Source organism: Passer domesticus, chromosome 1 (assembly GCF_036417665.1).
Source record: "Passer domesticus isolate bPasDom1 chromosome 1, bPasDom1.hap1, whole genome shotgun sequence".
Classification (NCBI taxonomy): Eukaryota; Metazoa; Chordata; class Aves; order Passeriformes; family Passeridae; genus Passer; species Passer domesticus.
The window spans coordinates 38,048,754-38,062,154 of record NC_087474.1 but is presented as its reverse complement, the minus strand read 5'-3'; the positions used below and the strand labels follow the sequence as shown (position 1 = coordinate 38,062,154).

General features: G+C 40.7%; 1 protein-coding gene across 8 annotated transcripts in view; it reads right to left on the bottom strand.

Annotated features, from left to right (window-relative positions):
- RARB (retinoic acid receptor beta) overlaps positions 1-13,401 on the bottom strand; it is a 320,192-nt gene that overhangs the window by 187,666 nt on the left and 119,125 nt on the right. For 7 of the 8 annotated variants that reach the window (XM_064414722.1, XM_064414759.1, XM_064414765.1 and 4 more), the window contains one exon: positions 3,390-3,890. In XM_064414722.1, coding sequence (XP_064270792.1) covers positions 3,390-3,567 — 178 coding nt within the window. In that variant the 5' untranslated portion in view covers positions 3,568-3,890. Of the gene's footprint in view, positions 1-3,389; positions 3,891-6,401; positions 6,683-13,401 lie in introns of those variants that run through there. The other variant, XM_064414731.1, reaches the window with a different exon arrangement.

Below are 13,401 nucleotides of genomic sequence, written 5' to 3'. Positions count from 1 at the left end.
GATGTCTGCTGCGTGCTCCACGGGGTAACACAGCAGTAGGTAAATCAATGGGACTTCACAGAAGTAATGATCTTCTCGACCGTGGTCTCGTTTGGCGCTAATGCATCGCTCACGTACCCATAAAAGTGGGTTTTTCATCCTCTGACCTCTCTAGCACTGCGACCAGACCTCCAATTATTAAGTATTTTGCACTATGTATCTCAGTATAAAAACAGGAGCCGAGTCACAGGTCACAGAGGCAACAGCATTATTAACATCAATGAAACTAAATCACTCCATCCTGAGCATTTATGGCAAGCCCCTTGTGCTCACACAATTCATGTGTCTAAGATGTACTGTTGTCTGTTTCATGGGGCTGGAGATACCTGCCCCAACTGTAGATTAAGATAGCTTAATAATGCAACTTGATATAAGGTTATTCTGCCATCATTAAAGGTGTATAACCAAGACAGAACAAAATAAAACAAGACACTAATACAAAAGCTCAAATGGCACTAACTTTGAACAAAAGCTGTTGAACAGCATTGTTTTATAAAGATTAAAGAGATCTTTATAACATTCCTCTTATGTAAAGTCATTTCTATTGGATTTTACATGAATGAAAAGAATCTGGAAGATAAATAGTACAATAGCTTCAAGCATGTACAGAGTACTGGTTTGGCCAACCTTTAATTTTTTCCGGTCTTTTCAAGAGAGTTCCATATTGCACCACACAGTATAAATTCTAACTTTAATAGAGACCATCAATCATACTGACTTTGGCCTATGGGTGGCTTCATTGGGAAAACAAACAAATAAACAAACAAAATCTACAATGGAGAGCACAACCCTGAAATACAACCCAAAGCTCAACCTGCATGCTTCCAATAACTTGTCTCTATAAATCCAGCAATATAAACCTCAAGTTCCAGAATCAGAAGTCTACAGACAGAGTGCTGACAGTACAGGTATGAAAACAGGGTATTACAAACCAGAAGAGTCATCCTGCACTGGACTATGTCTCAAAAACAATCCTCATTCAAGTCATCTTCCTTCCTATCTTGCCAATTTTAGCTGGTATTTGCAAACACTATTGCCTTGAGCTGTGCACAACAGCTGCCAGGCTTTTCTGCTCAGTCACAGAGAGCCGGTGCTGCAAAGCACCTCCACAAAAATACTGCCCTGAAAATGCTGGGATGATGGCATAAAGGCACAAACCCCAAGATTTAGAGGTAGCCACTTATTTTGCATATTGGCAGAAATTCATACTAAGCAGTACTTTTCTGAGAGGCTGAGCACTGACTGGTTTATTAATCATTAATAATGCATCAGCAACACAGTCTTAATTCCACAGGAATAATTCATAGAAAAGAAAAACTCTACATTGCTGGTCATATAATTTTGGTATTTACTAATCTATGCCTCAGAAAATGTTCCCATTTACTAATAAAACTATTTCTTCAACAGGTGAGTATTCCTGAAATAGTGCAGAATAAATTCAGGATGGTAATCTGATAATCAACCAGGATATTTTCTGATAGGATTGGAAAATTGAAGTTACTTGTAGATCTTCTGAATGTTTTGTTTTTCATCTCCAATAAAGACAAACACCCTGCAATAGAACAGGGCAAACAAAAACCTGATCCAGTTATACTTCTTTGTATATGTGACTGGATGAAAACTGTCTACATGAATGGGAAGAAAAACAAAACAAAAACAATCAAAAAGACAAAAAAATCTGACAACAACCCCCCCCTCAAAAAACAAAACCAAGAAAAAAACCACCAAACCCACTAATTTACTTTAAGACTGCCCAGCATTACCATATGTGTGTGTGAGACGTGAAGCCAGAATTAATACCAAGAAGCACAAACCCTGCAACTTTTACTCTTCAGAAGTACTGTCTTCACTGTGATTTCCCATTCAAATTTGGAGCTGAAACTTTGTGAGATTTGTTGGAAGATGCATGAGGGAAACTGCTATAACAAAACTCTTTTTCCTTTAGTAGAAAGTGCATTGTTCCCCACATGTGCTGTTTAGTCAAGACTTCTCATATCCAACAGTCACAGTAATGTACTTAGACAAGCATCTTCAACAACAAACTGATCTGCAAAGCTGTATATATCTGGGTTTCCTGGATGATAAATACATCAGTCACCCACTGCAAAGACCTCCGGGGATGTATCTTGTCTAAGTGATCCTACTTAGAAAGTTTAGACCTGGAACAGCTTTGTTTGGAACCACTTAAACACATATAAAACTAAGACCAAGCAGAAAGCATGCTTGTTGTAAGACAGAGAAAAAACTTTGCCCAGCTAATACACTCAGCAGTGCTGCATGTAGAACTGTCCTAGTTTTGGCTGGGAGAGTAAATTTTCTTCCTAGAAGCAGGTAGATTGCTGTGGTTTTGGGATGGAGTGTGTTGATAGCAAAAACTAAAGCACCACTGTGTTAAGTAGTGTTTACTCTCAGTCAAGGGCTTCTCAATTTTCCATGCTCTAACAGTGAGGACATGCACAAGGGGCTGGGAGGGAGCACAGCCAGGACAGCTGACCCAAACAGGCCCAAGCGATATTCCATGAGGTAAAATGCCATCCCCAGTACATAAAGGGGGAGGAGCTGGTCATGGCTGCTGATGGCTGCTCATGGACTGGCTGGCACTGGCTGTCAGCAGGTGCTGAGCAACTGTAGTGAGCATCTCTTGTTTCTCCTGGGTTTTACTTCTCTCTCTCTTTTTGTTGCATCCCTTTTGATGACAACTATTTTTATATCTAATTTCAATATTAAGTTGTTATCTCGATGGGTTTTACCTTTTTTTCCCACCTCAATACTCTTTCTCATCCCACTATGGGGGAAAGGAGATGTGAGACAGCAGCTGTGCAATAGTTGGTTGTTATCTGGGGTTAAAGCACAACAGAAACTCAACCACAGACTCAGCCACAGGCAGCTCACAGATACCTGCTGTCCACTGGGCTGCTCTTCAGAAGCTGCACATGAAGAAAAGAGCTACTTATGGAAGAAAACTAAAGCATTTTTAATAACTGTGCAACTTCAGTGCATTCTATACTAAGGAATCACAGCCATTCATGATGACAAAAAGGTCAATTTTTTTTAAAAGCAACACCGGATTCTGCAGCTAATATAATAATGCAGGATATACCAAAATGCATAGCAGGTTTTGTCACTCTTGGTTTCCATAGCTTTGGCATGCCAAACAGTTGCCTGTTTGTTTATACAAAAACAAGAGGAAGTGAAAATGGTATTTCAAAACAAATGCATGCTTTTTGCCCAAGTAAAATACATCATAGATGAACAACTGCAACCATTCCTGATAAAATTTCAGACTGAACATGATCAGTCATTATTTGGGGAGAGCTGGTCAATAAAAAGTATTAATACCAAGCACTTACTTGCAGGTGATGGTGTGCTGCATCCACTAGTTGGTGGGTGACTCTGGAGTCCATGCAGGGAAGGTAGTGACAGTCCACCAATGACTGGAGGAAAAAGTAAGGGATATGGTGCTGCTGGATAGTGAGTCATATGTCCATTCACAGCTGGTACTGGACATGTGCGGCTACTGGTTGTCATGTTAGCACCTCACAGGGGACAGGTATCACGTTGCATCACTCCAGGCCAGCAAATTAGATACCTCAAATTATGAATGACGAGGGCTGTCAAGCCTGAAGGTACAGCTTAAGCTGGATTGCGTGATGATGAAAAGGTAAGTCACTATATCAGGTCCATCCTATATTTCATCACTGCTTCCTACTGTTCTCTCTTCTAGGACATCCTTGCTCTGCAGACTGTGGATAGAAAGTCTTCTTACTCTGGTATCAGGGTGCAGTTCAGTTGCTTCTACAAATGTTTCTCTGGAAGCACAGTTGTTCTCTACAGATGCATACTGACACAGTCTGGGGAAAGAAAACAATATTGATTAAAATATACATATTTTTTAAATGTGCACATAGAAAACTATTTTACTCATTGTTATTTTTGTTCTGTTACAATTTATTTATCAGTATCCCACAAGGTCAGTTCATGTAAAACTCTCACCCTATTACTGAAACAGAACACCCATTAAAATTATTTCCCTGCACGATGTGCATCACCAAAAGCTATTTTTGGTGTGACGCAGTCTTGTGAAAACTGCCAGATTTAAAACCAATGTATCAATAGTTAACTGAAATAACTAATGCTGGGGGAGAAAAATAATCAACTTCTAAAAAATTTCCCTGTGTGTGAAAGCTTTCAGCATGCCCCTAAAATTTACAGAAGGATTGGCAGTGAGGAGGCTCTCAACTCCCTCCCAGGCAGGACACTGAGACATGCACCTGAGGGCAATTTTGGATTGGGCTGTTAAATCAGCAATTGCTTTAATAATGACTATTTTCACAAAGAATAGTTAGCTTATTATCCCTTAGGAGACACCTCACTAATGGTTTTCTATTTTTTTTTTTTTGAGGGGTAGAGGAACTGCCCAAACAGACAAGCACCCATGATTTCATTGTCTGGGTGAGCGAGTGACATGATCCAATACACTCCAACACACTTCTCCTGTACTCTGCTAGGGAACTTGCTTGCTGTCATGACCACCATCTTCAAAGTCATCCAGAGCTCCACACACCTTCCTCAGAGTTTCACCTAAGCAGCTGCCACCTTTCAAGGGGTCCTCATTTTTTCAGGCTCTGTACCGAAAGCCTCAAGCTGAGAACAGCAGTTCTATCACTTTTTGTGATATTCCCATGATATTTGCTCCCTCCATAGCAGTTCAAGTCTACGTACAGCAGATGGCTGGTGGCCTCTGAATCAACCTGCTGGTGCAACACCAGTAAGTGCTACTGGTGTCTTGAGAGATACAGTACTGGGAAGGCTGCAGCCACTTCCATATTGCAAGCACTGCTCCTGTAGCTACTCATGCAGTGCTCCAGGCAAAAGCCAGTGAGTGCTGCAGCTGGCTCCTGAGCTCACCCTGCACAAGGAGTTTACTCATCTCCTCCAACACATACTGTAGTAGGAAGTAGGCACCACAGAGCAAACTCAGCCATCCAAAAGGAAGGCAGTACACGGCTGAGTAAAGCTTTGTTTCCTGAGACAATGTACTACACTCTTGCATCTGCCACAGTCAGTGATCAGTAACCACATCCACTGCTATATAGCACTTTTATCTGTAATTCTTTGAAATTATAGCCTGAAACCAAAGGCAAGAGGATTTTTGGGTGGGAAAACAAAGGAGCGGTGAAATGATGTGTCAAGGTCACAAAGCAAAACTGCTGCCAGAGGAGGAAAACTGTGACAACGCATTACTGACTATCACTGCTGCTGCTCAGCACACCAGTTGTCGGTAAGAATTCAAATGAGCAAGGAGAAAAAGGAAAAAAAACCCAACTCGGATGCATATGTTTGCCTGTCAGAGAGCAGCGGAGTGTTTCTGCTCTGTGTGGAATACCAGCAAAGGTTACCAGCTGTGCATGTTGTCAGACAGCAGCTTCTGCTGAGTGCAGCCTGCTTGGGGATAGCTGAAATGTAGCTTGTAAGTATTTGATAACTGTGTAAATTATGCACAAAATGCCTTTAATGCTAATGGATGCAAACGTATGCAGAGATGAGGCTGTAAGAAGGGGATGCAGCAAGCGAAGGCACAGTTGTTGGCCAAGCTGAGCTCGAGGACCACATGCCTGGAGACCAGTGAAACCAGTCAGATCTTTTGAGGGAGCCCCAGCAGCTAAAATACATTGACTCACTAACAACACAAATTGAGATGAACCATCGCTGGTGCCTGCTTTAACTAGCTAAGGCTTTACGAAGCTTAAGAGACAAGGAAAGTCAAGTATCAAAGGAACACGCAAAGTTTTATAAAGCAATTCCACAAAAGCCAGCAAAAATACCACACTTTTAAGTGTTTGCAAAAAAAAAGAACAGGAGAGGGATGCTGATGAATACCAGCCCTAAAAATGTGTGCATTAAATTAAACACAGAACAAGGTCATCTATTTTTAAATGATGTAGGGCTTTGGAAATAAAATTCATCTTATAAAACTATCTAACACCTTCAATTATATTTCTATTAGCCAGAAAAATGCAGAGCTCATCATAAGTTAAAAATGTTCCCAGAACCACATCAGATATATTTTCATATTTAAGTGAAAAGTATTGAGAAAAAAGCAACCTCTTCAAGAGAGAGGGGGGGAAAAAGGCACTCAGGAAAACTCTTTGGTCAGTTCTTCGTTACTGAAGGAACATGATCTGTGATGGAGCTGGTGATGACAGAACACAGCAGTGCTATAGCTCCTCAGTATACAAATACATATATTTAACAGTGCCAAAACTAGGTTATAATCATATAGTTTTGCGTGCTTATAATTTTGCATGAAATGTAATTGTAAACTGAAATTACTACATGAAAGTAAGTATTTCTTGCCTTACTCAAAAATCACCTTCCTTTCACCACTTGTGGCAAGAATTGTCTTGCAGATAGCTGTGATGGAGATAAGCCTTCAGAATTTGTTCCTCTTCAGAGTTCTTCAGAAATGTACTTTCCATAAGCAGAGAGAGAAGACAGGGTAAAAGTCATGATACTCAAAACAGTGTATCATTTGACTCCCAGCTGTGTCCCTTGGGAGCACCAGGTTGTTCACATGGCTGAACATCTATGCAATGGTCAAGCAGCAGATTGTAGGCAGATAGCTGCATAGCAGCAGCTCCAGCTTCTTGTAAAGAAGCAAATGCCACTTGTGTTCCATGGTTTCCAAGGAACTTCAAGTCACCAGCTCTGCTAACAGAGATTACAGACCCATCACCTTCATCACTGCACAGCAGAGGACATCCCAAAGCAGAAACAGCTGCAGAACAGGAAACCCAGCAATCAGCTTTCCCATTCACACCAGTTCCATGGCACAACGCCCATGACACATTGCACTAATGTATCACCAGATGGACACATTCATGTCCCTGAACCTAGCACTGAACATCAGCCACAGATGTCTAGGCTGCATGTGATTCCAAGGTGAAAACATCTCTTTTGCCTAACTAAACCTGTACCATAGCTCAAAACACTGTACGGGTGTCAGCTTTGTGAAGGAGATTTTCTTTTGTTGTCATTTGCTATGGTAAACACCCATAGCAACAGCATGGATTTCTGCCCTGGAGGCAGAAGGCAAAATTTTCAGAAAATGGCTGTGACCAAGAGACTTCAGAGGATCTCCTCAGCATACGATGAAAATCCTCTTCCATAGGCTTTTCCTTAGTGACTGTTCATGAGCACAAGGCCCATAGTACAAGCAGTATGGAAAAGGATCATACAGAAAAGTTCCTTTGAATGTTCACCAAGAGATGATCACACTGTGCACTACTTTGCATTGAACAGCGGCCAATGACTTTTCTTTGACGGAACATATGCCTCCTCCTTTTTGGTTTTTACAGGTCTTTTATTGACTTGACTTCAGTGATAAAGCAGATGGCCACAGGGGAAGGAGGCTACAGTAGCTCTAGTGCAGAGAAGAATATTTATCAGCTGCAGTTAATGCAGCAGGTGTATCTGTCTCTTCCACATACATTCTCAATGTTTGCGCAGCTGAGCAGAAATTTAAAACTACAAATTTTCACATACAAGCTTCAAATTTTACTGGATAAGCAGCAACCCAAGTTTTCTTATTGTCTCTTGATTTCCCATGCATTTTGCACAGGCTTGACTACAGAAAGCAGCTTTGCTCTTCAGACATCTGTCAGTTCTCCTTAAATATATTAAATGTATTGAGCCTCATTCATTATATTGCTATTTAGCTTCCATTTGGTAACAATATTTGGTATTACTGTGCCATAACTCATCCTTCTGAATTTTTCACTTGTATTAAGATTTATTTGAATTCCTACAATCCCTTTGCTGTTGCAGGTGACTTTGATGCACATCAACAGCTGGACAGGCAAGAAGCCAAGGCAGGAGGCTTGGCCAATTGTTCTGTGTCAGTAGGAAGGTTATGCTCTGTCCTTCCTTTTGCCAACAACATCCCAGTTCCACATTCCTCTTCCTCCCCTCTCACTAGCCATAGCAGGGAATTAAGTTGTCAGCATTGCAAGTAAAGCAGGATTTTTGTCTTTTTTTTATTCCCTTACTTCTGAAAAGGTCAGTGGGGAGTTCTGCCCCACCTATGGTAATGTTTCAAATTCAGCAGTCATTTTAAGATATCCATGATGAAGAATCCAGAAAACTTCTAAGCTAAATCTGCCATCCCTACACCTTTCTGCCACAGTAAACTGCTGTTGCTCTTCCTTTACAACTGGGGGACAAAACCAGGAATGCAGAAGAGGCACCCCAACACGAGGACATGTTCTGCACAGAGCTGGGCACTTGGGAATTTGCTTCTCCAAGCCCTCCATCTGCAGCACTGCTGTCCCCGAAGTTTCCAGGGTCACAGAGGAAGTCTCTTCTAAGTTCATTTCCCATTTTCCTGCCAATGCCAAACCCCCCGCCCCTCCCTTAAATCTTAGGCTAAAACAGGAATCACTGGACTGGGAGGGCAGCCTGGGCAGTAAGACAGGAGAGGCAAGTTGTTCTTCTCAGAGCAACAAAAACAATTTCAGAGAAATTTTGCATATAAAGCATTTCAACAATATATTTATTACCTGTATTCCCCAAGGGACAGAGTTGGTGGAACTCTTATTTATTAGCTGGCTTCAAGACATATTCTAATGCTGTTTTCAAAACAAGTCCAGTTTTGAGAATGCTTACTGTATTTAATGTATAGTTTGTATTGAAATCCCTGATTATGCATATGCTTTCTATTATGCTGGCTGATGGTGTTGCATTCAGCAGTACTGAATAATTCAGCAGATTTAGCACGACTCAAGTGTAAATCAGTCAGATCCAGTAACACGATAACCACACTGCCTTTAAACTCTTAAAAATGCATGGAAACTTTTATTTCACAAAGAGGCTATACTCTGTTCTGCACCAGTTCTCACTGATTGTGAGATGTTGCATTTTTGTTTTCATGGCTATCCGACAAGATTTAATTAAACAATAAACTTGTTACTGTGGCAGAAGTAAAAAAAAAAAAAAAAAGCCTTCGGAGTGTTATGTTTCCTTTATTAGCATAGTGATGTGAAACTAAACAGAAAAAGCAATCTAATAACAAACATTCCTTTGAGAAGGGCTCTGGGAGCAAAAGGACATCCACTTATTGTTCAGCCCATCCCATTGGTCCATATACGGCAATAAAGGTACAATAGAAGGAAACAGGAAACAGACTGGCACATCTGCATTATCTTATTAGAGGCTAATGGATATCTGAGAGGAACATGCATCTGATGCTGAAGAGTCTGTACCAATCTCCGAAGCAATTACTCTTAATTAGTGGATTCTGTTTATAGATGGAACTTAGTGTACCCTTTTGTATCAAAGAGATGCAGGCATCTGGAGAGAGATATGGTTTTCTTAAAGGGAAAGCATTGCAGCACAATGTGAGGGTTGGGCTGGTTTTCGGTTGGGTTGGTTGGGTGGTTTTTTTTAGGTTTTTTTTTTTTTTCCTTTGCAAATAAAAGCTCTCTGAAGCATAACATATTCTACTGTATTATTAATCAAAAGAGCATGCTGGTTCAAAAAACGTAAAGGGGGGAAAAAAAGACCATACTCTTAATCTCAAACTCTGAAAGTAAACACAGAAAGCTAATACTCATATATGAATTATATGACAAAAACCACTTTGATGATAAGCAAATAAACAACTGAACCTAAAATTTCCAACCGCTGGCCAAAAAGCTTAAAATAGCAGCTTAAGTCAGAAGAACAACATCTGCATTTTGTATCTGCCAAGTCTGCAGCCAAAAAAAGTAAACTACTCTATATGACCAGATGCATGAATAAAAAAGAAAATGCATGAAACAGAACTTCAAAGTCAGTTTATTGAAAAGCAGATCTGTAGCTCTTACATCCCATAACCACAATTGTCACATATTTTCAAATATAGGTACAAGACTTAAGGAAAGAGGAAAGATAAATTGTTGTAACAGAATTAAGACACTCTTTCTATGACACTTTTCCTGCATCTTGGTATGCAAGATAGCTGTCTGCTGGGGGACTGTGAATTCCTTTTTGTCATAAAGCTGACACTTGCAAAACGGGTTTCAGGTTTATTTGGGGTTTTTTCCCCCTGACATTGTTAAGAGATAATTAATATAATTAATGCAATTGCTGTTTATCTTAAAATCCTATTGGGAAGTATAAAAATGAGGGGGGAAAGCTTCTTTCTCCCTAAGCAGCTATGCTTGGAATTGCCTGCATTGCAAACACACACTGATGTATGCCTGAAAAAGAGCAAATCTAAATCTGAAAGGGGAAAAGGGAAAAAAAAAGTGAAACACAATGACACCCATTTATTTACACACCATACAACAGTACCCTGCTGTGCCAACTATTGATTTTAGTGCAACTGAGAGTCCATGTTGGAGAGCAGCAGCTGTGAGTACATAGCTTGAATCCTCATATGAGAACAATACTCCATAAGCAGAATAACCTATTTCAGCCAACCTTCATGTATAACAACTAACATTAAAAACACACAGAGCTTACATTTCAAAACCTGAAAGGCACGGTTATTTGTTCTGCAAAGGTTCAGGGGAGTTATTAATTTATTTGTGCTAACACAACCAAGAAGTGTGAAGGATTGAAAATCCATGCTTCACATGTCTGTTATTCTACAGAGATGTTAATTCTGTTCTATACTAACCATATTTAAGATCCTGCCACTGTATCAGGCAATTTCTCATCTTCTGTTGTTTGCTGCTTTAAAGGGCTGTTTGAAACTGAAGTGTGGGGTGGTTGGGTTTCTCGGTTGGGGATTTTTTTGGTGGAGGGGGCCAGGCGGTTGATTGTTGCCTTTTTTTTTTCTTTTTCCTACAGCTATCTGCATTCTATGTTTTTTTTTTCTTTCATTACTCAGCAGTTGCCAAAACTGTACTGAGAAGTAAAGATAAATGGTTAGGTCAGGTGATGGGGTTAACAATTTACTGTGTGTACTGCTCCTAGAGCCAGATATAGTAGAATTGGCTCATGTTTATGTACAGGATGAGAAGTTGATTTCCTGTGCAGTGGCTTTCAATCACCTCTGTAAGGGACTCTCTTGCAGTTTTCTGCAGAGAATTCAAAGGGCTCTGAATACATTTTGTGCTGGTATATAGGACACTGTGCTTTGTAACTAAATGCATTCCTTTCTTACTCTGTCACATTCAAAAAATTCTGAAGGACAGTCAAGGAAAAAAATTCTCTTTCATCTATGGAAACCAAAGGAAAGGTAACTGGGCTTCCTCCTCCCCGAGTTTAAGTGAACTTGTACACTCATTATGCTCCCCAAATTTAAAAGCTATTTCTTAATGCTTAAAATTGCTCTTTCAATGCAATCAACGCTTCTGTTCTTGCACAGTCATCTCTGTTATTCCTTATTAACATTTCCAAGGGTGTAAAATAGTAACTCCATACTGAGAATATCCTTCATGAGAGACTATCCCATGTGCTACAGAGGTTTAGGAAATCAAGAGATTTGCCAGACCAAAGCTGCAGGGCTTTTCTGCAGACTGAACCTGTTTCCTTGTTTCTGCTCATCCACAAAACTCAAAAGGAAAAACAAATTCCTTCTCTCAAATACAATTCAGATGATCCATGATTTAAACAGCACAGGGTACTTAGCTCTTAAAAAGCAGGTTGGTCCCTCAAGATACACAGAACCAGAAACTCCAGCAGGAACTTTTCCCACTCAAGGCACTGTGCCTATTGCTTTAGTTCTCTGACCACATTTTTCCAGCAGGTGTCCTGTGTTCCTGAACAGTTTTCCCCTACAGTTCAGAAAAACAAGACTTGATTCAGCAATCCAAATTATCCTTTACTGTCCTACGTGTCCAGTCAGATTGTTTTGTTCATAGCTGCTTCTATGAGAGATGGCAACCACAAAGATGAGATATGATCACTGACAGGACTGAGGAACCTACCCTTAGGGGTCCCCCCTCATCAAGTCAAAGAAGGGAAAAAGAATCACAGGTAAAAAACGTAAGCTGCAACCAGGACCAACATGCTTCTAGCATCTGGGAAGATTAACACAGGCCAAAAGGTAGTACCTTAAACTGGCAGCATACTCAACTATCCACGATCCTCATCCCTGAAGGAAAGGTAACATCTCCAATTAAGTTCAGGATGGAATATGTTCCCTGTCCAACAAAATCAAACTTCCATTGAACTTCTCCTTAACTGGCAATTAATTGGTCTTTGCCCTTGCCTACAAGGCACCACAAGATACCATCACACAGATTCCCAGCCAAAGTAAGATTTTGTGAGAAGAGCTCTTGGAAAGGGACGGGAGGCCAAGGGAAGGGAGACTGAGTAAGCAAGAAAAACCACATCCTGCTGCCTATGTTCTGTAATGACATCCAATATTATAGGATGTGCAGACATTTACAAGTATGCCAATCGCTTCCCAAGTGGTGTTACAGCGAGGAGGAGTGAGGAATCTATCTGAAGCCTGCCTGGCATGCTCTCAGAACACTCATCTTTAACCTTCTAGCTGATGAGAAACATGTCATGGTGACCAACAGCAAATACAGCACTTACCATCACTGCAACTACTAAAAAGGTCTTATACTGGCTGTTTATAACTTTTAAGAGGCCTCCGAGATCAGTAAGAGGGGGTCAAGTGATGTTATTGTTTTGGTGACAGACGGAAGATCCCTAGTAAATGATCCCAGTGGCCTGGGAGTTATTAAAAGAATGGAGTACTTCATCAGCTCAGAAGCTGAAGAGGAAAGCAGCTTTGGAGGGCGGTTCCTTGACAGAAAAGCACATTTCTTTGGGAGGCCAACACTCTACAGTCACACATGCACTGCAGAAACAGGATGACAAGAGATACTTCCTTAAAGGAGAGCACAAAGACGTGCAACACCAGTCACAACTTTTACTGGTACTGGTCTCAAAATCCCAATCAATGAAGCCAGGAGTCAGGGAAATGATTCATCAAATGTTCTATGAGTGGTGGGTGCAGAAAACATCAGTTTTGATGGCTATGCTTTATCTGAACCTATTCACATAAGTGATGTTAATTACTCACAGGGCTATGTTGGGAAAGATCAGGGCAATTTAGACCTGAAGCCTTTGCTGTTAGTTTTTTAAATTTCTAGAGATGACTGTCCCAGCACAGAAGCAAGACTCATCCCTCTGCTCAGCCTTAGAGGTATATTCCTGAGAAGTCCTTGTCCTAGCAGAACCACCACAATGAAACAAAGCACCACATCCTCTCCCTGCCTGAGGTCATTTGGGTAGTCTTCCTCTGCATGGGCAGGATATCTTTAGTGCCACTAAGGATGGAACCGAATAGTCAGATTCATCCAGCCTGGATGTCAGCCAGAACTGCAAATATTGTCATTAGACTTGCTTTCACCACCAAAT